Here is a 24,989-nt window from a genome sequence, read left to right as displayed (position 1 = left end):
TGGGGGGCATGGTGGGCACCAGCGACCAGGTTTGGAGACCTGCAGACTGAGCATCTGGGCCACCTTCTGGGGGCTGATCCCCCTTCTTGCAGCCCCCCATCAGCCCGATGTCCTCCTCAGGCCCAACCTGCTCCTTGCTTGCTGAGCCCCTTTGCTCCTGGTCCAGCCCTCCATAGTAACTTGTCACCCCTTCTCTGTACCCCCACCTTCCTGGGGACCTCAGGACCTTTAGAGACAGAGCCTCACGGGGCTAGAAGGAGGGGGACGGTGGGTGACCAGAGGGTGACCTGCTCTGTTTTGCAGCAGAGGCAGAGGCAAGGGAAGGGGTAGCTTGGCCCCTGAGCAGCAGCACTCCCCCCACCCCCTAAGCAACATCATTGCGAAATCTGGAGCCATAAGTAGAAGCATGCAGGGCATCGCTGGGCTAATTATAGGGTACACGAACAATCTGAGAAATTAAAATCATATTTTCATTGCACCATAAAAACAGGCAAAGGTGGTAGGAAGGTAGCCCCAGAGCCAGGTGGAGAACACCTGGCCCGTGCCACTTTGTCCCCTCCCTGAGTTCCTTGGGAGGAGGCAGGACAGGGCAGGGGTGTGCCCAGGGTCTTGGGCCACATGGTGAGTCTGGACCTGGACGGTCCCTGGGACGTGCAGAACAGAAACGACGATCACCCAACACATCGCCCAGTTCCCCCATGCTCTTAACTCAGACTGGAGACCCCAGTGCATGACCTGCCTGAATGCTGGGCAGGGGACCCTGGACTGCTAGGCCTCACCAGAGCAGTGGGGGCATGTTGGGCACCCTGGGTTCCGAACCTCACAGCCAGACAGGCATAAGCTGATGCAGGATATGTCCCCAAAGGTGGCCCAGGTGATGACCTTCTGTGGCATGCCTTCGCTGGGAATGCCCACTGTTTGTGAACCGGGCCAGGCCTCTACCCACAGTTTACCAGGAAGGCAAGAGCCGCCATGCCCAGTGAGTCAGTGGGCCTGAGGCGGGGGCTGTGAAGCCTCAGGACCACACAGGCAGCATCCCTGACAAGGGCTGTCCCAAGTCCTCCCATGATTGGACAGTGAGGCTGGCGGGGCCCAGCACCATAGACGCTTCTTTCTGTCCTAGGGGAAGGCACAGGCTGGATGACCTCGCCAGACACGGCGTGAGAGTGGTTGTTATGGACTCAGCAGGTGTGCCAGAGCAGAGCCCGTCCTGAGGGAGAGGGTGCATGGAGAAAACCACTGGTGGTGCTGGGGGGATGGGGTTTATGGCACCACAGACATAGGGCTGGCTGGTCCTCTGGCTGACTGGTGGGGTGGGCAGGGAGGTGGCAAGTCCTAGCCCCAGAGACTGTCTGGTGTATGCTGAGAGCTCCCCCACGGGCTGCATCGTTTCTGCCATCCCGAAAAGCAGCGGAGCCATTTCAAGCTCCATGTTTGTCCCATGGCAGGGGCCCGGCCCAACTCCAGGGGCCCCCTCCTGCCCTGCCGCCCCCAGCAGCTCAGCTGTTTTAGCTGACCTCTGCAGACCTCTCCCAGTGCCTGCTAGGCAAGGGAACACCTCCCCCCCCCCCCCCCCCCCCCCCCCCCCCCCGCACAGAGGGGAGTGTGAGCTACACCTTCCAAGGCAGGGGCGTGGCTGCCAACCGTGCGTTAAATGGGACACGGCTGGTCTCACGCTGCACTTGTCAGGAGGGCGCTGGCCCAGCCCTGCACTTGGCGTCTTCACTGGGTGTCTGAGAGCTCCTGCACACGCTTCGCACCAGGCGAGCAAGCGTCTGAGGCTCCCGTAGGCCCATCAGGTGCAAAGACATTCCTTTGTTCCCTGACAAGCAGGGTCCCATCCAGGGCTCCCGGGCGGGCAGACTAAGTGATGTTTTCTTAAGGAAGACACGAGATTAACCACCGCTAAAGCCCCAGCACAATGCATGGCCCTGCCCCTCACTGTCAGCGCTGTCTCTCGGCAGTGACTGACAGGTGCGGCCGGGTGCCGAAGGGCGCTCCTGGGGCCCGTCAAGCCCCAGTGGGCAGGATTAGCCCGAGTGCAGCAGACACGCCGGCTGGGAGGGCCACGATGGAAATGTAATGAGGTGCCTGACATTCGAGGGACAGAAAGCCTCCAACAGCCCTGCCAGCTCCTGTCACCGGGCCACAACACTGGCAGGTAGCTCTGGAACAAAGCCAGCGGCTTCCCCACCCCTGCTGAGTGTCTGCTTTGCTGTGAGGCGCAGGTAGACCCTGCAGAGGGCGGGGGGGGGGGGGGGGTCGGGGCGGGTGCTAGCTCTGTTCCCTGTGCCTGGGAGAAAGGGTCAGGGTCTTCTGAGGTGTGGCTGCAGGGGTCGTGGGGCATGCTGACAGCTCAAGAGCGGTGCCCTGACTGACAACTGTGAGGGGAGGAGAATAGGTTTGTGTGTGACAGGCCTGGGGCGGCCAGGCCCCACCCCAACCCGGGCCATCCTGGGGGTGCATTAGAGATAGCACAGATAGGGGCACACTTCAGAAAAACACCCTCTTTATTTATACTCCAGAAATACCAGGTGGGGAGCTCGGATGTGGGCAGCCCACAGGGTGGGTTTCTGCACACACCGTCATCTTCTGGCATTGGGGGCTGGTGGGGCTGGCCTGGGCAGGAGGGTGCGCGAGGTGCAGGGGCTGATGAGCCCTGGAGCCATCCCTGCGGGGCACGTGGGCAGTCCGTCCAGAGGCCACCCACGCCGACGACTTCCGGGGCTCTCCAGGGGTGAGGCTTGCCTGGGCTCAGCCTCTGGTGTCCTACAAGAGTGGGGGGGGGGCGGTGCTCAGCATGGGATAGTCACGCCATCCCTGCATTGGCCTGGCCATGTCTCCCGTGCCCACACACAGAAGGAGTCTCTGCGGACAGGTGAGACATGGGCCCCAGAGAGAGCCCCTGCCCTCACCAGCCTGATGCGTCGCAGGGAACGCTACACTATTAAAAAATATTTTGAAATCATAAAAACACAGCTGGCTCTTTACAAAACAGCTCTGTTAGGTACGATGTTCTGATGAGAAGTTTCCTCAAGATGCCCTTCATTTGTCCGTATCAAGGGCAGCCCTGGCTGTGGAGGCTGTAGGACAGTGGGTGCCCAGGATGCCCCCAAGAGAAGCCCCAGGCCTGTGCCCAAATCCATGGGACCTTCAGCTGCCATTCAGGCCCTGAGGCCTGGTTGAGGGTGTCTCGTGGGGTGCTCCCTGCTCTGTCTATACTCTACTTCAGCCCTCAGTACCCCAAACCTGGGAGAGGCCGACAGCTACAGGGGACATCCCAGGCGGGGCTGCTAGAGCTTGCAGAATGTCTCACAGGACCAGCTGAACAGGTCCTGACCACACGCAACCTTTCGGCAGGGGTCAGGGAGGAACTCACTAATTTCTTCCTCCTCAGAAGAGGGCTGGGGTGAACAGACCCCAAGGCTTCTGCCTGCTGTCCGGCTGGGCCAAACTTTGCAAAGCTCTAACAGAACCAGATGTGTGGGCCACTGCCGTGCACAAGGCAGAGTCTCCACCTTCTGGGTGACAGAGAAACGAGCCGGTGCAGCTCTGCATGGAGTGAAGCTGGAAAGGGAGGCCTGCTTCTCCTACCCAGCAGCCCACTGAGCTCAGCCAGCCCAGTGTCCCCCAGCTTCCCCCCAGCGCCAAGACAGGCCACCAGGGTGTGAGCCCAGCCTCAAGACATTTCCTGCATTTGGGGACAAGCGGCAGCCAGGCCAGTGTCTGGGGAGGGAGGGTGTCCTGTTGTGGGGGAGGGGTGCCCTCACAGGGCCTCCTTCCCAGCCCTGTTTCTTCAGCTCCTGTAGTTGGGGCACAGGGCTCCCATGTCTGAGGTTGGCACGGTGGCTGTGGCCTCCCATGTATCTGGAGAGAGCTGTTCACAGCGACACTTCCTCCACCCCCCGCCCCCCACCCCATGCTTCCAGCCTTAAACCCAGAGCCTGCCCCAGCTGTGTACCTGGATCTGAGCCTCCGAAGAACCTGGCTGTGGGGGGCTGCAGGCGTGCCACGTGCCCTTGGCTGAGCAGGGATGGCTGCTTACCCTCAGCAGCCTGTCACGGTGGGGTCCAGGCCCGAGCGCTTGGAGATACGCAGCTTGGCCACCTCCTCAGCGCAGGTGGGGTGGATGCCCACTGTCCGCATCACCTGCGCATAAGAGGCCCCACACCTGCACACAGCGGGGCGGGGGAGGGGTTCAGGAGAGGAGTCCACACGGGGTGGCACGTCCACATCATCCCGTCTCTCAGAAGATGGCACACGGGAGGGCCCTGGAAGTCCTAGTCTCCTCGTTGCTCCCCAGGCCTGGCCACTACCCTCTTCTCCAGCCAGCAGCCAGGAACACCCACACACACCTCTGCTGGACCTGTCTCCCACGTGTCTCCCAGCAAATGCCAAGCAGCCTCACCTCCCACCTCCCCCCGGCCCCCTCACCTGCTCCATCCAGGCTTCCTGCTGCTCCCAGCCTGCCAGGAGCAGACCTACCTCGGTCCATGGCTCCAGATACTCCTTCTGTGGGCCTGTCCCTCTCCCCACCTGCCCCAGCGAGCTAGGTCGAGCCCACTTTGATGAGCCCTGCGCCGACCTGGCCTGGTCCTGCTCACGGCGCTCTTCTGCTCAGCACCCAGCTCTTGTCACACACACGTCCCCTCCCCCTGCAGCGGCGACCACCCACGGGGCACCGGGCCCCTCCTCGGAGGCACAGTAAGTGAGGACTCCCTGCAGGGCGCTGTCACTGTCAGCAGAAGGGGCCGCCACAAACAGCCCTCCTTCCATCTATACACACATGTTGCAATAGCTGGTGCGCGAGTTCCCAACTCGAACAAGCGTGTGTGTTTCAAACTGTGGGCAGAAGGCCCCCAGAGGGAGCGTCCGGTTCACACCCTCCTCCTAACTATCTCTGAACATGGATCCCCTCACTCCCCTGATTTGCTCAAACCTTCAGTGTCTCCACAGTGCAGGTGCTGGAAATGATCACCACCAGACTGGACGGTATCAAACCTTTCAACCCTCACTGACCAAAATGGTTTCTTGGTGTTTTAATTACATTAAAAATTACATTAAAAATAGCATCTGTCTACTATTTATTTTAGCTTTCTTTACCTGTGAATGGCCTATTCACATTCTCTATTGGCTCTGTCCTAAAATTATTACTGTTACCTGCCAGGAAGCCTGGGGTGCCCCTGGGGTGTCTGGACTAGTCCCTCATAGCCCCCATCAGTCTTCCTGGTATGGGGCCTGCCCCTCGACCTCCCACCCTGTCCTAAGACCTCCACCAGCCTCTGAGGCTAGATCTTGGCCACAGCCCCAAGCCCCAAGCACATGGTGGGGTGGCCCATGCAGCCCTTCTCTGTTCCTTCAGCTCCACTTTGCCTTCCACCCTCCTGCCTCTGACAGCCCCACACCCCTCTGCCCCAGACAAACCACCCCCACCCAGAGCCTCCAGCAGCAAAAGTGCCAGGCAAGCCTGGGAACCCGGGACCCTGCAAAGCACAGCACATGCCGGCCCTGGGGCAGTGGGCGGACCTTGCTCATGACTGCCGGCATGCTGGGCCCTGTGAAGGAGGGCCCCAGCCCTGTTCATTCTAAGTAGAGAAGACCCAAACTGGGACCCACCCTCGCTGGCCAGGGATTCGGGCCTCTCCCCTGGCCCCCCAGGTGGCCTGGCCACAGACTGACACAGTATGGCTGGCTTAAGAGCTGGCTGGAGAAGAAAGCTGCCTCTCTTGTGACGGGAGCTGCCGTGTCTGAGGAGATGGTCTACCAAGCACGCGGATGATGGTACCTAAGAGCAAGATCACAGCCGCAGACTTCCCACTGCAGCGCCACCAACTTTCAGAGCCACAGGCACCGAAACAGTGCACAACACTAACATCCCTCCCCACTTACTTGATCCCTAGAGCAAATCCTTGAGTAACTTCGCCTGCGTTGGGGCCAAGGAAGTGCAGGCCCAGTACCAGCTGTGGGGGCTTCCGCAAGCACACCATCTGAAAGCCACATGATCAATGGTCCGATTGGCTAGTGACAGGGCCCCGGGGCTGCAAGGCGGGCCTGCGGGGGGGGGGGGGGGGGGGGGGGGATGGGCAGTTGCAGGGAGTTTCCCCACCCCCGGGTGCCAGCTCTTTCCCTGCCTCTCACCTCCTGGCATGGCCCACAAGGACACTCACCTTTATGTAACACTGGGACGCATCCCGCTCAGCCACTGTGAACTCCAAGGGTTTATAATACGCGTGATAAACCTAAGGGACAAGATACCAATTCCTGGAGTCAATAGCTTCCTGGGCTGCAGGGATGGGGTGGGGACCCAGAACTGCCCACGTGGCCTGCATGTTGTGGGTGGGGTAAGGACATGGTGGGGTTGGCTGTGAATACCACCCTTCTCACTCCCACACAAAACCAACCTTTGGCCAGGGCCACACTGTCTGCAAGACAGAACCTTTCCCACCTAGACCCAAGGCCCCCACGGACCACAGTAGCAGAGTGGGCCCCAGACTGGCTAAGTGGAGCCCACCATGTCTTGTCACAGAGCCCGAGTCTCAGAGCGTCACACCAGGTGGATGCTGAGGAGCAGATGGGGTGATGATGGGCAGTGGAAGGGGGTGCCCAGCCCACCCAGTGGCTCTGTGGCCTCCCAAGGGTACCCTGGTGCTGGCTGGGCCTTCACTTGAGCAAGGAGGGGGAGGCAGGCCTGGGGAGGCCCCTGGCCCACACCGGAGCTGTCGGCCAGAGGCTTTCAGCACCCAAGAAGGGCTCGACAGCGTGTTCGGGGCTGCGGCTGAGTAAAAAATGAGCAGGGCCCTCACATGTGCTGCACAGCCATTATTAATTAATGGAACTTCAGAGAATATTGTTCTAACTAAGACAGAATTGAAAAGAAAACAAACAAAGCGTATTTGGCCATTCAACATTGTGAAACATAAAACAACATTATAGAATGCCACGAACATATGTCCCCATGTACTTGTGATGAATCAAACAAAAATAGCAAATAAAGTGCTGGGGGGAAGGCTGGCCTGTCAGGCCTGGCCCGTTGATGGAGGGGACTGGGGCGCTAGGGCAAGGGGCAGGCCCTGGAACCCAGTGACTCATTCCCAGAGGGTACGAGGCCTGTGGTGGTGGCCACACGGGGGCTAGTTTCTCCCGGTCCATTGCAAGCTGCTGCAGTAGCAAGATGAAGCCATGCTGGAGGCTTCCGGCTTCCCCGCCCCTGCCAGGCCACTTAGGGTACCCTCAGGGGCCACCCCAGGGCCACGGCAAGCTGACTGAGCACACTCAAGAGGCAGTCTTCCTTTGGGGGGGAGTACTTAAATCCGGGTTTTTGGGGGGCCTGTGAGAGCTGGACGAATTGCAGATCAGGAACAGAGACCGGGGTGGCAGGGAGGTGGGGGTACCTGAAGCCACAGCTGTGCTGTGGTAGGGTGGGGGCAGCAGGACTCTGGGAGCAGAAGCCAATGGCAAGAGAAGGTTGGGAGAGTCGGAGCCTTTCCAGGTAGAGGGAGACACATGCCCCGTGAAGGGCCACAGCCCAATGCTGCCCTGGTTTCTGGGACTGTCCTCCAGCACTCCTGTCCCAAGTGTCCCTCCGTGCCATATCTTGGCCAGCACTCTGGGCCCCCCGCCCCACTTTGACAAACTGCAGGCCCCAGGAAGCAGGGACACCAATGCTCCCGCTTGCCCGCCAGGTCTGGGTTGGGGAAGGGCTGTCGTCAGGGTGTGAGCGCCACACAGGCATTGTGTCCTGGCAGCCCTCTGTCCTTGGAGCCCCAACATACCTCCACGTGCTCCTCTCCGTGGCGAGCCACAGCCTCCTCCTCCGACAGCCCCACACAGCCGTACTCCAGTGGGGTGAAGACGGTGGTGGGAACCTGGAAAGCCAGTCCCAAGTGAGGTACACGCCTGGGGACCCAACACTGAAGATCCCCACTCAGGCCAGGTCCCCTGACATGCAAGTTAGCAGTCGGCCAGAGGGGGTGGGGGAGCTACCCTTGCTTGTTGCGAGGCCACTCCCACAAAGCTAAACCTTACTCATGAGTGTGTGCGTGCACACACAGAGGTCCACATGCCTGTGAGCGTGCACAGAGGCTCATGCACGCCCCCCCCCCGCCCCCGCACCAAGAGTCACCCTGTCTCCAGGCTGGATGCAGCTCACTGAAGGGCAGAGGGTACTCACGTTTTCATAATCCATCACGTCTGAGGACTGACCACACAGCCGTTGGGCCAGGAGCTTTCCTGCCATTATGGCCGTGGGTGTCAGCTCAGGCCGCCCCTGATGCATGGGAGGAGCCCAGGGTTACTTCAGCATGTCTGGGGGAGTCTCCACAGGACCCCTGCCGCCGCCCATGCCTTCCTAGTGAAGCTTCTCCCCGTCCAAAACCTCCAAAGCCTGTTTGTCTCTGGGCGCAGGGCCCTGGGCCAGTTTGCTTATCCTGCTTGCTTCCTTCTCCCTGTCCTGCTCTGGGGGGCCACCTGCGGTTATGGCCCCCATCCCTGGAAGAGCAGGTGAGCTGCCAGTGAGCCCCGCCACACTACCCACCCTGACTTGTGGCTTCCCTCTGAACCCCTTCTTCATGTTGGTGACCTTGGAGAGCTGCCCTCAGGACAGAGCTCGGAGTACACGCTCCTACTTAATTGTCGGTAGTAACCAGGATTCAGGCTAAAACGGGCCCTGGAAGGATTTCGTGTGTGCCTGACATGCAGCTTGGCTTGCACGTTACAGTCCATTACAAATCCCAAATCCGAATGCCTTGCTGCTGGAGGCCCCTCCGTCGCAGGGTGTGTCCCGCTCCAGGAGCCAGGGGGGTGGGGTGGGGGGGTGCACAGCCCCCCATGTTCCTACACGCGTCGGCCTGGGACCGGCTGCCAATCACCTCTGCAGCAGCAGGAAATGCAGATGTTGTTTGACATTCCAGAAATGAATAGAGATCCGCAGAGATAAACTCGTGAAAGCAGCCCGTGCATTCCACCGGGCCTGACTAAGTGCGGAAACGTCCATGCGCGCAGCACAATATGTCACCAGACAATGGCTGCCCCGCCCGCCTGCGGGACTCTTCCCCACTGCACACCGGACCACTGGTTTAGTGTTAACTCTTTGGACTGCCCTGAAGGACCTTTCCAACTCAGTGGATTTAATATTTCAGTAGATGCCGCCTTTGTGTGTACTATTTCTGGCAAAACAGTCTGAAATACTATGGTTTCCTCTATGTTCGCACTCAGCTCCTGGGGTATGCAGAAAGCCTGGTATAATCTGCATGGCACTCTCTCCCAGGACCATGGGTGCTATCTTGGAGTGCAGCACACAGGATGAACACAGAGGGGCCACCAGAGAATGCCACGTCTCCACCATCGGAGATCACGTGAGCAACAGCACTGCCCGGTCCAGGGGGCACGTGAAGCCACTCACTTCTGTCCACACCAACAGGTCAACTGGACAGTCAGAAAGGACTTGGTGGGAAGATGGGCTGGAGCTCTGAGCACACGCTCCAGCAAGCTGTCCCTGGGGTCCTGTCTCCATTTGGTGGTCTGCTCCCCTTCATGAGCCTGGGTCCACGGGCAGCCTGAGGGACTCAAGGGGCAGCCCTGTGGTTCACGTGCCAGCACAGAGCACAGCTAGGGAGTGATCCGTCTGGTACAATGGGCACAGCAGGGGCCGTGTTGTCCTTGTAGGAGGGGTTTGTATGGAGTCAAGTCTCTGCAAGATGGGCCTGTGCCAGAGGGGTAGGCTGGCCCCTCAGGAACAAAGGGAAAGCCCAGCCTTGCATGGTCTCCTGCCCTGGTCTGTCTCCATGAGTGTGTCAGACTCTCCGGAAGACCGGCCACCATAAGCTGCAGCAGAGGCTGAGGGAAGGATGGGGACAACTGCCACCTGTACTCCTTCAGCTCTGGGATGCCCCACCCAGGGACCCACCTGCCACAGATTCTGGCTCCCCCACCCCCAGGCACTTCCCAAAGTGGGCTCTGGGGTGAGTGGGGGCAGGGCAGTGCTTACACTCTGGGGCAGGCACGAGCATCCTTACTGGGCTGGCCTGGGCCTCTAGCTCGCTCTACTCCTCCCTCAGGTCTTCCCTTGACCGCCACACTAAGCATCTTCTGACATCTCCCTCAAACAGTTCACTTACTCACTTATCAATCTGTGACTCCGACCAGGGTGTCACCATAAGAGCTACGACTTCTGTCTGTTCCTGCAGCAGTCAAAGAGCCCAGAAAAGTGGCTGATGCTAGAACACATCACAGCGGGTTTAAGGCATCCCCCAAGTTCATGTCTGCCTGGAACCTCAGAATGGGACCTTGTTTGGAAATGAGGCTCTTTGCAGACGTAATTAAGGAAAGAATTGAGACCATTTAGGATCGGTCACTTAGTGTGAGCCCTAAATCCAATGAGGGTCCCAAGAAGAAACAAGGACACACATGCATGCGCGTGTAAACACACACACACACACACACACACACACACACACACACACACAGACCAGCAGAGAGTGCTGTAGCTCCAAGTCTGCACTGCCTGATGGATGACGACATGTCCTCCCCTAGAGGCTTTGGAGGTAGCCCAGCCCTGTCCACACAGACTTCTGGCCTCCAGAATGTGCAAGAATACAGTTCTATCAATCTAAGCCACCCAGCTTGTGATGATTTGTAATGGCAGTCCTAGGACTAACATGTTGATGATGCTGGCAGGACTGGCCAGCAAGAGCCCTGCTGGGGTCTGGGGGCCCTGGTGTATCTCTCAGGGTTCTTTGGCCAGGGCCCCACCTGAGCCACCTTCCTTAAGCCATGATGCAAATGTATAGGAGAGGCTGACTGCTCCAGGGGCTTTGGGAAGTTGGTCGGGGGAGCAGGGGTCCCATGACTGACCAGCCATGATGGGGCCATGAAAAGGGGAGGGGTGCGGACCAGATGCCTCCCAGGCTGGGGGGGGCAGGGCTTCTGCCAGGGACTCACAAGGGGAGGAGCAGGCAGGCCTGGTGAGTGGGGCTGTGTCCCCATCTGACAGCCCAGTCAGGGACAGTACTGACCCATCCTCAGATGAGAGGGTAAACTGAGGTCAGGAGGTCATGCCCAGGGCTACAGGGCCAGACAGCCCCAAGGATCGGCCCACCAGGAGCATCTCTAGGGCTCTGTACCGTGAGCCCACCTTCAGGAAGTCGAGGCCCATGTTGTGTGCAAACAGATGTCCCTCCCTCAGAGCAGACAAGAGGGATTTGCTGATGGTGCTCTTCGTTTTTAAGCCTCCCCTCAGCCCCCCACCCCCCACAGAAACATTTGAGTAAGCAGAGGCTGGTGCCCAATCCTTCCCAGCACTTGAGACTACCAGTAGTACTTGGGGTTTGGCCCACAGCCTTTGTGAGCCCCGTCAGGTCCCTGAGGCCCAGCTGGGGTGGGGGGACGGGGAAGTGACACCAGGTGGTAGGTACAGGCCCTACCTCTGCTACATCTCCGATGGCATAAATGTGGGGGACGGAGGTGGTTTCCCGAGCATCGACCAGGATCTTCTGACTGGTGGGGCTGGTGTGTACTCCAGCCTTCTCCAAATTCAGGCTTCTGGTTTCTGGAATGCGACCTGAAGGAAATAAAGTGCAAGGCTCAAAGACGTTCAGCAGTTCCCACTGAGATTCCTCCCTCGAATCAGAATGCTTCTCGGCATGCCCACTTGGCATGGGTCAAATATCAAGCACAACAGCGTCGAGGGGCTGTCGGCCTCTGCAGCCTCACACACACGCAAGCACACAGACGCCCAAAGCACACACGCACGCAGCCCCACACCGTTACTTGCACAGAGTTGACGAGAGGAGGAAGCAGGATGAGGAGGAACAGAAAGGAAGGGAAAGGGGTGGAGGAAGCAGACGGGGACAAGACTTCTCTAAAGTCCTGTGATACAATTTTGGTTTTTTAATTATATAAGCAGTTCACATATTCAAACGACCAAAAAGAAAAGTGGAAAAGAAAAAAAAAGTCCCTATAATTTGTAAACAATCTGAAACCCAGGGGCCAAATTGGATAACCCAGCACAGACAAGATAATTTGCTCAGGAGACTACGCCAACCCATATTTCCACTGTATGATTAGATCCTGACAATAAAGCTTACAAGCCATTCAAAGAAGACAGGCAAAACCCCGTGAAGTCACATTTGAGTTGGAAATTCATTCATTCTCCATTTTCTTAATATGAAGTTCCAATGGCTCTGACCACAGAAAAAGTCTAAAAGTAGAGATGACCCAGCAGTATGCACGCCCCATCCCTGGACAGTGATCTCAACCCTTCCCCACGGCAGGGGCCAGGCTCTGGGGAGCCCGCCAGCCCACCTCGGGCCTGGATGCCTTGTGGACACAGCAGAGCATGATCAAAGGTCACTGTAGCCGTAGTTGCGGACACAGTGCGACAGGGCCTTACAGCCTCTGAAGGCATCGGGCCCTGAGGGGAAGACAGGGGACATACACAACCCGGGCTCTCACAGAAGAAGCCTGTACACATGTTTTCCAGCAGTGCCAGGTGCATGTGCGTCTCAGTCTCTGCAGAGCACGCCTGTGGGCCCCAAGTGAGCCCACAGCCTCCTGAGTCCCCACATGGCCCTTCCTGGGATAGGGAATGCTCCTTCTCACTCTCTCTGCGACCCCGGTGTTCCCACCCTCCCACGGGATGCTCTTCCCGCAGGCCCATGCTCAGGATGGTGCTTCGTGATGGATTTATGCGTCTCTCCTGCCCTCAAATTGGGTCTGTGTGAATAGGCAGTGGCCCTGTGTCCCCAGAGTTGGGCAGTAGAATGTCCTCCAGAGCAGGCAGTGAGAAGGCACAGACTTAAGCCCTGCACAGGGTCTCGGGGCAGGCCCCGCAAACCTTCTCTGGCAGCAAGTGGGGCTAGAGGCCTGGCCTCAGGCAGCTCCACGCTACAAGCCCTTAGCTCCTCCTCTCGTGTGCCTGTGGCACCTGGCCAGCAGATATCCCCAGCTTGGAGACCTCTAGAGCAGAGAATAGAAATGGGCAGAAAGGAAGAGCCCAAACCACACACCATAACCACCCCTGGGTGCAGTCATTTTTGGCTAATCCTGGTGAGCAACTCTCGGGTACAAAGCTGGCAGGAGCAGGGGACAGCGGCAGCAGCCTCCCTGCCAAGCTTCACATGCTTCCAGCCCTGGGCCTTGTCACCGCCGAGTGCCAGCAGAGGTCTCCCCTAGTTCAGACAGTGTGGTCTCACTAAGCCAAGGGGTGGTGGAGTCAGCTCTTCCTGGGGGGCCCTGGGAGGGCAGAGGCAGCTCCCGGTATGTCCTAAAGGCAAAGACGAACGGTTTCAAAGGCACAATTCCCACAGCTCGTGCTGCCTCAGATACACGAGAGATCGGGTGGCTGGTGATGCCAAGCTGAGCATCTGGAAGACCAAGTCCTGTGAAAGGGAAACCTTAAGTCTCCAGCTGCTCTCCCAGAGTGGGAAGTCAAAACACAGAGACTCAGCTAAGCCGTGCTTCTCAAGTTCATGGGGAGTCGGCTCTGGCCTCTTCAGTGTGCTTGGCCGCAAGAATCAGGTGCTGGGTGGGCGGACGCCCGTTGCCCAGCATACCAGACACTGGCGACGCGATGTGAGGCTCTGGAGGTCCCTGCCCTCTGACGGCACCAACGCTGGCCCTAGTTGAGTGAGCAGAGACGCGTGGGTGTGCGGAGCGCATCACACCACGCTGGCCAGTTTCCTGCCTGGAGGAGGCAGCATGGGGGCCCCAGGCCTGATTCCTGAGTAGGGGATCCAGCTGTCACCTGGGAGCTTCTCCTGCAACTAGGAAGGGACTGGAAGGGTAGCTGCGCCTCAGCAAGGAAAGAGCTGGGCCCAGTGGGCAGGCCTGGTGGGGGTCTGCAGGGTGGGCCAAGAGTCCCTGCAGGTAGGGGACTCAGAGCTGAGCCCTCAGGCTCCACCCCAGACTGCTGGTTTTAGGGAGCAGGGCCTCCAGCAGCTTGCCAGGCTCACGGTCTCCTGGCGATTGCTCCAGGCTGAGGCTGGAGTGTCCAAGGACAAAGCCGGCTGCCCACAGACTACTTTGCTCTGACGCTGGCCACACAGCACTCCTGCCTGGCAGGTCCCGGGAGACCAGAAGCATTTCCTTGGGCCTCGTGGTAACCACGGTAACCCTACACCTCAGAGATGTCAGTCTAACCACATCCCAGGTCTCAAGGAATATGGAGATAAATTTAAAAGGGGTAGCAGCAGCAGGGGTAGACAGAATACGCCCAAATTGCGGAAGGCCCGGGATCTCTTGCTCCCTGGGGCCTTGGTTCTTTGGTACCCAGCTCGGGCTTGCTGAGTACAGCTGAACGGCTCCCAGGCCTGGTTCCCGGATCTCTGCTCCCTGGACACCACCAGCATGGGGATGGCAGTCTGTCTGTGTGTCGGTTTAGTTCCTCGGGACAGTCCTCAGAGGAAGGCCCGCCGACCAGGCAGGGCTTCCCCGGGCCTAGGGCAGGGAGCTGTGCCTGGATGGTGGCCCCTTCTGGGGCTTGTTCCTTCCCTCTAACTGAAGTTTTAATTTCCACTTCTTTGACTACCAGTATATTTACCAGTAAAACTAAGGACTTTGGGCCACATATTCAGTAGCTGTATTTCCTCTTGTAAACTGCCCATTCCTTGCCTTTTTAATTTCATTTATGCGTATCTCCACGACTTGACTGCCTTGCAAGAGCTTCTCACATGATACCTGAGTGACACTCCTATTTACTGCAAACAACAAGGGTGTCAAGATTCCAGAAACAAACATGTTCTCACTTCCTCCTTAGACGCAGAGTCCAAACCAATGTGTGGATGGGTCCTTAGAGATGCCTCCATCACCAGGCTCAGCCTCGTCTGCTGAGTCCCTCTAAGTGACCCTGGTGTTACCAACGTAAGACAGTTCTGGCATCCAGGACATCCTGGGGCCCTGAAGTAGTGCAGGAAGCCGCAATCAGCCTGAGAGCTCCCGGGGCAGCTGGACCAGACCAGCACTCCTCTCACAGCCCCAGAGTTCCACCAGCTGCCGCTACTGGTCTGGGGAGGCAGCCCGGCCCCCACGCTCACCAAGCCAGCTGGAGAAGGCTGGAGAAAGCTGAAGGTCAAAAACTCCCCAGATGGCAGTTTTGGTCCTTCCTACCTGCTCAGCTGGGCCCAGGGACACAGACAACTGGACATATGCAGTTTCCTGGGCCTCTGTCTCCCTGTTACAGGAAAACGGGCATTCCCTCCAATTTCACGCCTGCCTGGAGCACACGTTCCGATGAGTGAAGGGCAATCCGTATAATAAGTTAAGATTTAAGTGCCAGCAGGAGTATGACAGGGCGAATGAGGGGCTCTGATCACACAGACGCAGGCGAGTATCAGGAGGGTGGGGGTCCAGGAGACCGGACCAACAGCTTCACACAGGTTCACAGAGCACCCCTCCTGGCATCCCTCCTGGTGGGGGGGAAACATGCATGGGCCCCAAGAGTCAGCCACTCCCCATAGGCTGGCCTGCGAGTCACCCTGGGCCAGACAGGGAAGGCAGAACTCACACCTTTGGCACCTCTAGTCAGATCCCTTGAGGCTTACCTTTTAAAAAGTTTATTATGTGTCTCTTGTCATCTTTGGGACTACAGGGAAGGCAGAACTCACACCTTTGGCACCTCTAGTCAGATCCCTTGAGGCTTACCTTTTAAAAAGTTTATTATGTGTCTCTTGTCATCTTTGGGACTTTAGGGGAAAGGATGACAACAGCGAAGGGCTCCTTTTATTTTCTCAAATGGCCCCTTCTAAAATAGCCCCAGAACCCCAGTCTACACCTTAGGGGCCCCAAGAACAGGGCAGAGGACCCAACCTGCTGTCCTGGGGTCCAGGTGGGGCTCAACGTTTGCTGAATGAATAAGTGAGCCTTACCACGACCCGAGCACCTTAGCGTGACCTGAGGCTGGAGGCTTACTGTGACCACCAGCACCTGCCACTGGCCCCCAGGCCAACCTGAGGACACCTCTCACCACTGTCCACTCCGCATGAAACACAACATGGGCCTTTCCCATTCAAGCCTGTGTGCAGCACCGACAACACATAAAATAAGCTCATATGGGCCCTAAACCCCCAGAGCCAGCCCTGGAACGTGGTGCAGCCTCCAGCCCAGGCCCAGTGGCAGTTTGGTCCACGGGAACCCCCAGAAAGGGACACGTTCACTGGTAGGTGGTAATTATTGCTGTAACAATTACAAATATCAATATAACCTTCCTGCTGGTTGACGGCTCCCAGTAGCACTTGCAAAATTTAGATAGTGCACATTAATGCAAAAACAAAACAAAAAAAGATGCCTATTTATCTTTATAACCATTTTCACTAAGACTTTCTTCTTCTTTTTTTAAAAAACAACTTGCTTCCACTAAGTTCTAATCACAAATATTGAATCTGATTTGGTAAAAAGACCGTAAGTGCGGAGGTAGGCTGGTCTGGGTCTGACGGCTGTGGGGGTCACGGTGACCCCGGACACGGGCAGGAGCCAGCTCTCCGGCCTGCCCCAGTGCAGGGCTTCCCTGAGGGCAGAGGGCCAGTCTGCGAGCACGGAGGCTGTTTTCCCGCTGCCCTGCCTCTGCAATGGGTTGGTGCCACAGTGAGCCACAGCAGAGATGAATGACAGCCAGAGTCGATAGTGTTGGCTCACGAGCTGGGGTCTATCACCCAGGGCCAGGGGAAGGCCCAGCCGCTTCCCTTGGCCTATGGGAGGGGCCGACAGGAAGAACTCCTTGAACATCTCCTTTCCCTCCAAGAAAACACACCACATACACACAGACTGGAGTCTCTCTTCACGTGGCTAGTTACAAACTTGACGTTTAAACTGAAATAAAAAGGTGTTAGAATATGTGAGGCTCACGAGCGGAGCAGTGCTCCCCTTTCAGGCCTGGGGAGCTGAGAAAGGTGGGCCTTAGGTGACCCGGGGAGTCCATGTGTGGGAACCTGTCACAACGCGTTAGGTTGCTCCGAGGTCCCCCCTGGGAGGAACACAGCCGCATGCAGTTTCCTACAGCCACAGCATGACACGGCCCCAAAGAACAGGCCCAGGGGCCTTGGATTGGGCTTCTCTCAACAAGGTTGCACCCACGCTCCACCTGCTAGTCCCTCTCCAGCAGCCCCACACCAGCCTGGGCTCTTCTCATGGCTATCAGGGGGCACAGGGGCCTGGACTGCTTCATCCTTCTTGCTGGACTCAAGAGACATCGCCCCCACACACACCCATGAATCCCCAGCCTTGGGGGCTCACTTCTGTTTTGCCTCCAGGTCCTAGTGCTGCTGCCCAGCACTCAGGGGTGGGGGGTGGGGAGACGGTCCACAAGGACTCAAAGGGGTGTCTGTGGGATGGAGGAGCCATTAGCTAAATGTAGCTGAGCAAGGCGGCCCCCTGGAAACCAAAGCCAGCAGTCCCCGTGGTAGAGAGGGGAGCCCAAGTCTGCAGCCCACCCTGGGCAGTCGCACTCCACTCCCCGGATACCGCAAGCCCCATCCCTGTCTCCACAGGTGCCACCACCTCCCCGGCTGTGGTCCATGGGTACACTTTGTGTAAGTGGGCTCTACAGGGAGGGAGGTCCTCAATATGGTGGTTGGATTAAAGCTGGAGAGCCGGAGTAGGGGGGCACCTAGGTGGCTTAGTCAGTGGACCATCCAGGTCTTCAGCTCAGGTCATGATCTCAGGGTTGTGGGATCAAGCCCCCCCGTTGGGCTCTGTGCTCAGCACAGAGTCTGCTTGTCCTTCTCCCTCTGCTATTTCTACCACCATCATCCCCATGTTCTCTCTCCCAAATACATAAATAAGATTTAAAACAAAAACAAAAACAAAACCAAGAAACTAGAAAGCCGGGCCTCTGGCACCTGCTGGCTCTCTTTATGCCATTTTAGAGACTTGGAAGTTATCTGTGGGTTTCACACCCAGGTGGGCGATACCAATTTCCCTGCTAAGACAAAGTCCGAGGCAGAGGAAGTGGCTGATTCCTAATAGACCAACTGGGCTGCTGAGGAATGGCCAGGATGGCCCTTCCTGGCACTCCGGGTGGTGGGGACACTGGGCCTTCTGTGGGCAGGACTCTCGTGGCCCAGGGAGGGAAGAACCAAGAGTGTCCACCCTTGCCTCGAGAGGGGGCCAGGAAACCTTCCAGGAGGCTAGAGATGCTGGGGGGCACAGGAGAGTTTGAGCGGCCGGCTTTCCCAGGGCTTTGCTCCAGCCACCCTTCGTCCAGCCTCGGAAACAAAGTCAAAGCTGAACCTCAGCCGAGCTCCAGCTGGGAAGCGATTCCACACGCAAGTGTCCCGTCAGTGTCCCTGTCCTGCCCCATCCTGCCCCTGCTCCCCCCCGCCCCACAACGGCTGCCCCCGATGGCTGAGGATTCAGGCCACAACTGGTTAACTGCACAGGGTGAATTCGAGCCCGCGGCGGGCGCAGGCTGACTGTCTTCACTCAGCACCGTAATCGGCACATCTGCAGACAGGAAATCCTCCTCGCTGCGAGTTCCCAGTCTATTATCTGAGACACCTGGTGTGGGTGGGTGATTCAGAGACAAACAATGAGCCGGCCCCCTGCACAGCAATTAACTGCTTTAACTGCTAATGTGTTTAATCCACCACGTGGAGATCAAGGCTGGGCCGAGGAAGAGGCTCAGGAGTCCTCCCGGGCTTGCAGACTGCAGGGCCCTCCTCGCCATCCCTGCGCAGACCATCCTCACCAGCCTTGACCCAGGTGCCAAGCACAAGCTCGGCCCCACGGAAGCTCCTCGTGGCCCTTGCTGTGTGTCCTCCTGACACGAGGGCCATCCTTCCCTCCTGTTTTTCGCACACGTCAAAGTCCCGCCGGTGTGCATGCAGCACTCGCTACTGAAGCAGGACCCACGGTGCCGGAGCTATTTGCTGGGCCAGCCCTTCGGCCCCCAGGGGAGCTTTATTTTAACCTCCTGGCCCACTGATCGTCCTTCATTGCAAGCAGAAACGATGCTTGGCTAAAGGCTTATCAGAGTAAACCGGCATAAAACATTCCCAGTTGTTAAACTGGGAAGTGGCTCCCGATTGTTTACAAAACCTGGCCCGGGAGCTAGCAGCAAAGTCAGCACATGCCCGTACAGCCCCAGGAGGCGTGCCAGAAACCGCCGCCGCCACCACAGCGCCGCCTCGGGAAGCAAGGTCAAAGGCCAAGGACTGTGAAAAGCTTCCACCCCCAGCATCAATCACATTGGGCAGACTGTCTGGGGGATGCTCTTTTTGAAAATACAGAAAATAAAACGGACTCCTGCAGAGGGGAGGGCAGGCATGTGCACCGGGGGCCTGGCTTGTCACCCACCAGGGACCTGTCTGGAAGCTGGGAGGACCTCGAGGCTTCCCCAGGGCACAGCCCCTTGCCCTCTGAGCTGCTGCCCTCAGCGTAGGCTGAACGGATGGCATATTGGCATAGGCCTTTGCCTCTGTCCAACAGCGAGAGAAGGGATGTGGGTGTTTGGGGTCTCCGAGGTGTTATCAGGGGACAAAGGAAGAGGCTGGGAGTGCAGACGGGAGGGGAGAGACTTGCCACTGCCCCTTTTAGAACGGACTTTAAGATAAATGTCAACTTACACTTCTGGACCTGAATAGTTATAGAATCTTTCACGGTGTTTACCAAAATAAACGTACTTCAATTTACTTTTATGAACTGAACAAGAGTATTCCTATGGCCATTTACTAAGTTTTGGGCAAGAGGCACTAACTGAACTGCAAGGAGTGTTCCTTGCTCCTTAAATCTGCCTGTGTTGACCACACACAAGTGAAGGGCCCCGACTCCCTCAGAGTTTATCTCATGGTCTGATTTCCAAGCATTCTGAGGACTCAGGAAAACCAGAGAAGTGCTTCTGAGAAGCACACTGCTCTGTGACGCAGCCCGGCTCCTCCTGGGAGCCTCCCCGCAGGGGATGCCGGGACTAGGCCAACCAGGTCCTGACAGACGCTGACATGACGGCCCCCCTGAGCACTCAGTAAACATTTGATAAACCGACGTGGGGGTGGCTGAGGATTCTGACGGCTACATGGTTCTGAGCCCGGGCTCACGGAGGAGGGACAATGGACCAGGCTCAGTGCAAAGAGACCCTGGTGAACTGGAAATAGTGCACAGGGCCAGACCCCACTCACAGCCACAGGCAGGCTCACGACGGACACTCTGAGCTCTCTGCTTTTCCCGCCTGGCTCCTGGCCAGGGCGCCTTTCCTCAGAGCCCATGTCCCTTCCCTCAGACCAGCTGAGGCCCAGGCCCCGGGCAGGTGTCTCCCTACTCCATCCCCACTCTCCATCCTGCTCCCTTGCGGTGCAGGGAGGAGCCGGCCCGGGAGGGAGTACGTCCGGCAATGTCAGCAACAGGCTAACTCTGTCCAGCCATGCTTGCTCGACTTTCGCCCCCCTCTCCCCACAGCGAGCTAGACCCACACCTCTCAGAGAATGGGAGGATGAGAACACAACCACATGTGGGTGCGCTGGCTTCCAAGCCATGTGCAGCAGAGGAAGGCCCAAGGCCTCGGCCCCATCACTGACGTCACCTTGGGAGATCTGCAAAGTGTGGTTTCCACAAAAGCCAGTGAGGCATTTACTCCTGCAGAGCTCAAACCAACCCACTGGAGGTGAGGGAAACACCTCCACGGGCTGTTCCGATGGCCTAAGAGGTATGCTATGACAGTTGGCCCACCCGAAAGCCAGCAGGACAAGGGGAGCCCTGGAGACAGCAGGAAGGGGAAGGCGATGCTGCTGGTCTCCATGCGGCTCACCTGTGGCTCGGCGCGCCCTTACCTATGGCCCACAGAACAGTGTTGAAGGTGCCCGTGTCCTCCTTGCCAGAGCTGGGGTCCTCCCAGGTAACCTGGAGCTGGCCATCTGGGAGCCTCTGTACTCGGGAGGGGGTACAGCCTCTCAGGAACCGGGTGCCTTGAGACGCCATGTACTCCGTGACCAAGGAAGACATTTGCTGCAAAGCATAAGAGATGTGCTGTGAGGCCCGGGTGGCAGTGAGAACATCCACTCCTAACGACTGTGGGAGGAGAGGACATGGTCTCCTGCCTGCTTGAAAAAGCCCTAGAGGAGCCCAAGAAAGGTCCATTCGAAGGGGAAGGTCCAAGGCCCCCTGGCTGCTAGGGAGCCTCTGTCCACCCCCACCTCTGGGTCCCCTTGTTCTCAGTAGAACGGAGGGCGGAGCTGGGAGAGCACCCGATGCCAGCTCCAAATCCGAGAATCTGGGGTCCTTGGGTTAGGATGCACTTGACCTTCAGGGTCTTCTCTACATGCCGATTAACTAAGTCTTCACTGAAAACACTGACAGAGAAGCACCCCTTTCCCCTGGGGGCTCTGGACTGGCTGAACGAGATGACACTTGGCTCCATTCCTGCCACCACTGCCAAATGCTATCACCTTCTCTGCCTCTGGGGAGTTGGGACAGTAGGTGCGCCCCTCTGCTCCCCACCAAGATATACAAGGCAACACGCATGGTGGGGGTGGGTGGAGGTGGACCCTGGCATCTGCAGAGAGGGCTCCCTCCTCCCAGCCTCGGAGGCTCTGTAACCCCTGGCTGCAGATGGGGGCTCAGCTCCTGGGGCCACTGTGGGGGTGGGGGGGGGTGGCAGGGCTTGTGCTGGCCAGAGCCCCAGTCAGACAAAGCTTCCTCTTTGAAGAGGAAATAAAAGTCACTGTTTAAATCCTCTGGTGCCCACTCATATAGAGACATACACCATGAGGAGCCCTGCCTGTTCAGGACTGTCACATGAGTCACGGGAACACAAGTGTAGGCGGCTCCTCCCTCTGGACTCCTGACGAGCCTGGAGTCTCTGTTGCAGTCCATGGGGGAACTACTGGGCCCAACTGAGCCACATGGCCAGACCATGTGCCTGCCACCGGGGCTGCACATCCTTCTGAGGCAGGGCCTGGGTCACCTGGCCTCCCCACTGTGCCCCCATGTCCCAGGGCATCCGCTCTCATCGGTCTCCAACCTCTGCCTGGGCTGGAAGGCCAGTCTTCTGAGTGGTCCCTGTCCCTATGGGCCCCCCACTTCATAGGCCTTGTCCTTCTCAGTGTCCTACAGCGTGGCCTCATGTGGCTCCTGTCTGGTTTGCGCCTGGCGATCTCCACCCATGGCCCGAGGCACTGAGACCTTCCCAGATGTTGCCGCCTGGCCTGGCTAGCTCAGTCGGTTAAGGGTCTCTCTTTAGTTCAGGTCATGATCCCGAAGTCTTGAGATCAAATCTCACATAGGGCTCCTCACTCAGGAGAGAGCCTCCTTCTCCCTCTGCCTGCCATTTTCCCTACTCATTTGCTCTTTCTCTTTCTCTCGGACATAAAATCTTAGAAAGAAAGCAAGAAAGCAAGCACACAGCATATACAGCATCTACCGGGTGGGCTGGGGCTGGGCGCTGTACATGGCGGGCCCACTGCTTCCCCACCCCTGCAAGAGCTCACAAGGCCGGAGAGCACAGACAGACAGGGGTCTGTCTTCCTTCTCAGGCACGTGAGAGGACATTTTGACATCTTGACAGTGACAGCCCTAGACTTGGGTTTTTGTTTTGTTTTTTTTTAAAGATTTTATTTATTATTTATTTGACAGACAGAGATCGTAAGTAGGCAGAGAAGCAGGCAGAGAGAGAGGAAGGGAAGCAGGCTCCCTGCTGAGCAGAGAGCCCGACGTGGGGCTCGATCCCAGGACCCTGGGATCATGACCTGAGCCGAAGACAGAGGCTTTAACCCACTGAGCCACCCAGGCGCCCCTAGACTTGGGTTTTAATAGGTGGCTTTTCCTTGAAGAATTTTAGTTAAAAAAACAAACAAACAGCAAACCACGTGCCCCTGACATGGATGCCTCTGCCATCATCAGGGCGTCTATGGCCCTAACGCAGGTCAGGACAACCTGTACTCTCCAGACCCCACAGGGTGGCCCTCTGAGCTCCTGCCATGTGGCTGTCAGGAGTGGCCAACTGACAGGCAGGCCGTGAGAGGCGCTGGCCCCATGCAGTGGACAGGACGTGGAACTGGCGGGGCCTCAGAGGCTGTGTGGGACACTCTGAGCACTCAGGGTGGGCCGCCAGCCAGGACAGCCACCAAGTGCTCGTCTTGACTCATACATTCCTCTTTTCTGCCACCTCCTGAGGCTCCCATGGCCTTACCAGTCTGGCACCTGCTTCCCAACCTGGTGCTCCCCACAGAGGTGGCACCCTGCTCAGACACCAGAGGAGTTCAGCAGGGAAGACGGGGGACAGCGGACTAGCCACCACATTCTTTCTGCTTTCTAATTGAGGGACTAGAGGGTTGACCCAACCTTGTGATCCATGAGGCTGGCCTGCCGTGCCCAGCAATGTCCCTTCGATCTGGGGGGACGTTACCACACATTCCATGGGCCAGCCCCTCCTTCCACACTCTGGCAGGTGTTTTCTGTTTCAGGAACAATCTCCTCACTCAACACAAGGGCCAGTTTTGAAAGACTGAGACCTCACTCCCCGACCACACCTGCGCCCGCCTGGGAGAGAGCACGGGGTGGGAGCTGGGGCACCCACGGCCATACCTGGTCAAAGCCCCGGAGGGGTATGCTTCTTATCATGACGGTGGTGTCCAATCCGAGACCAGTGAGGAACCCAGCACACTCCAGGGCCACGTCTGCCAGAGGCTAAGGAAGGCTAATGGATCATGACATCAGGAGCCAAGGGACAGGGAGGGCACCAGGCAGCAGGAAGGATTCTGGGAAAGCAGCAGCTGTGGCCAGACACCCCCAGTGCTCTGGCCAGCCACCTGCTCCCCCACAATCTCCAGTCAGCCTGGAAGAGGCTCCCAACACAAGCCACAAAGACCCCCTCCCGCACCCCAACCTCAGGAACACATGCCCAAAGTGAGGAGGGGACTCTGAGAGCCACGGCACAGGGGAACTCTCCAGCACCCAAGGCCAGGTGGCTTCTGCCTCCATGGGGCATCTGTCCAGGCTCCTTGCAATTTAATGTCAGCCTTTGGTGCCAGGACCCCCAAGGGGTCCGAGTAGCAGCAAAAGGGAAGAGTGTCCTTCAGGAAAGAACAGGAAGAGCCACCTTCGAACCCGGCTCCCAGCTAGCAGCCCCAGCTTTCCCCTTCCCTCAGCTATCCCCTCTCCTGACCTCAGATCCTCCCTGGCTCCTCCCTTGAGCCTCTCTGGTGTTACCACTCCTTCTGAAGGAACAGGCCCGGATGGGACTGCTCTCCGGGGAGCATCACCTGCCTCACGGCTGTGTCCAGCTGCCCTGAAGGGCTTAGGCGTCTCAGTGTACAGCTCAGGAAATGCCTCCAGGAAGCCCTAGCCTCAAAGGTCAGCCTCAAATTGTCCCCCGGGTACAGGTCATCTGTCCTGAGTGGCCCTGGAAACGCCTGACTCCAGGCGGCAGACGGTCCTCCCTGCTGGATGGGAGGGCCATGGGGGAGGGGCTGTAGGAACCGGGTGTCCCTTCTCAGGCCTGTGAGCACAGCCGGCTGTCACCTGTACGCCAGCAAAGGATACAGCTGGCCCCGACCACCAACCTGTTAGAGGAAAGGACACAGAGGGAAAGAATGGTGAGTACCATACGTGGCTCACCATGGCCCCCGTGCAGCTGTCCTGAAGGGGGCCTCTGCCGGGGGGACAGGGCCCTTGAGCTTCCCTGCAAGGTGCCTGGTCAGCTGATGTGTCACTGTTGATGAATCAGCTGAGGCTCACTGTTCAAACAGGTTGTCCCAAGGTACAAAACCCACTTCCCAGAGGCTCTGACTGTGAGATAAATGACAAACACAGTGTCCCTGAATCAGAAAATTGCCAGGTGGTGAAGGATGTGAGTGGTCAGTGACAGAAGAGCCCATGTCCTGCGAGAGATCCCAGGAGAGCGACCAATGTGGGGTCCACGGGTGTGTGGAGGAAAAGCCCAGTGGAACAAGGGGAATGGTCTTCCTTCTGTCCTAATGTAAACTCTGCCATGGGGTTCCCTCTGGATCTCCGGTGGCAGACATGCTCTGCAGAATGGGGAGGGCACCAGACAGCAGGGAGGATTCTGGGAA

General features: G+C 58.0%; 1 protein-coding gene across 4 annotated transcripts in view; it reads right to left on the bottom strand.

Moving 5' to 3' along the window:
* Positions 1-2,492: 2,492 nt before the first annotated feature.
* Positions 2,493-24,989, bottom strand: part of TXNRD2 (thioredoxin reductase 2) — a 48,505-nt gene continuing 26,008 nt past the window's right edge. For 3 of the 4 annotated variants that reach the window (XM_032311515.1, XM_032311516.1, XM_032311513.1), the window contains exons 9-18: positions 24,460-24,479; positions 23,503-23,594; positions 20,751-20,925; positions 11,421-11,557; positions 8,171-8,266; positions 7,773-7,865; positions 6,168-6,239; positions 5,890-5,987; positions 3,962-4,171; positions 2,493-2,769 (exon numbers count right to left, since the gene is read on the bottom strand). In XM_032311515.1, the coding sequence (XP_032167406.1) occupies positions 4,048-4,171; positions 5,890-5,987; positions 6,168-6,239; positions 7,773-7,865; positions 8,171-8,266; positions 11,421-11,557; positions 20,751-20,925; positions 23,503-23,594; positions 24,460-24,479 (907 nt within the window). In that variant the 3' untranslated portion in view covers positions 2,493-2,769; positions 3,962-4,047. The other variant, XM_032311514.1, reaches the window with a different exon arrangement.

This window comes from Mustela erminea, chromosome 13, assembly GCF_009829155.1.
Source record: "Mustela erminea isolate mMusErm1 chromosome 13, mMusErm1.Pri, whole genome shotgun sequence".
Classification (NCBI taxonomy): domain Eukaryota; kingdom Metazoa; phylum Chordata; class Mammalia; order Carnivora; family Mustelidae; genus Mustela; species Mustela erminea.
The sequence above is the reverse complement of the archived record's forward strand: the minus strand, read 5'-3'. Positions and strand labels throughout refer to the sequence as shown.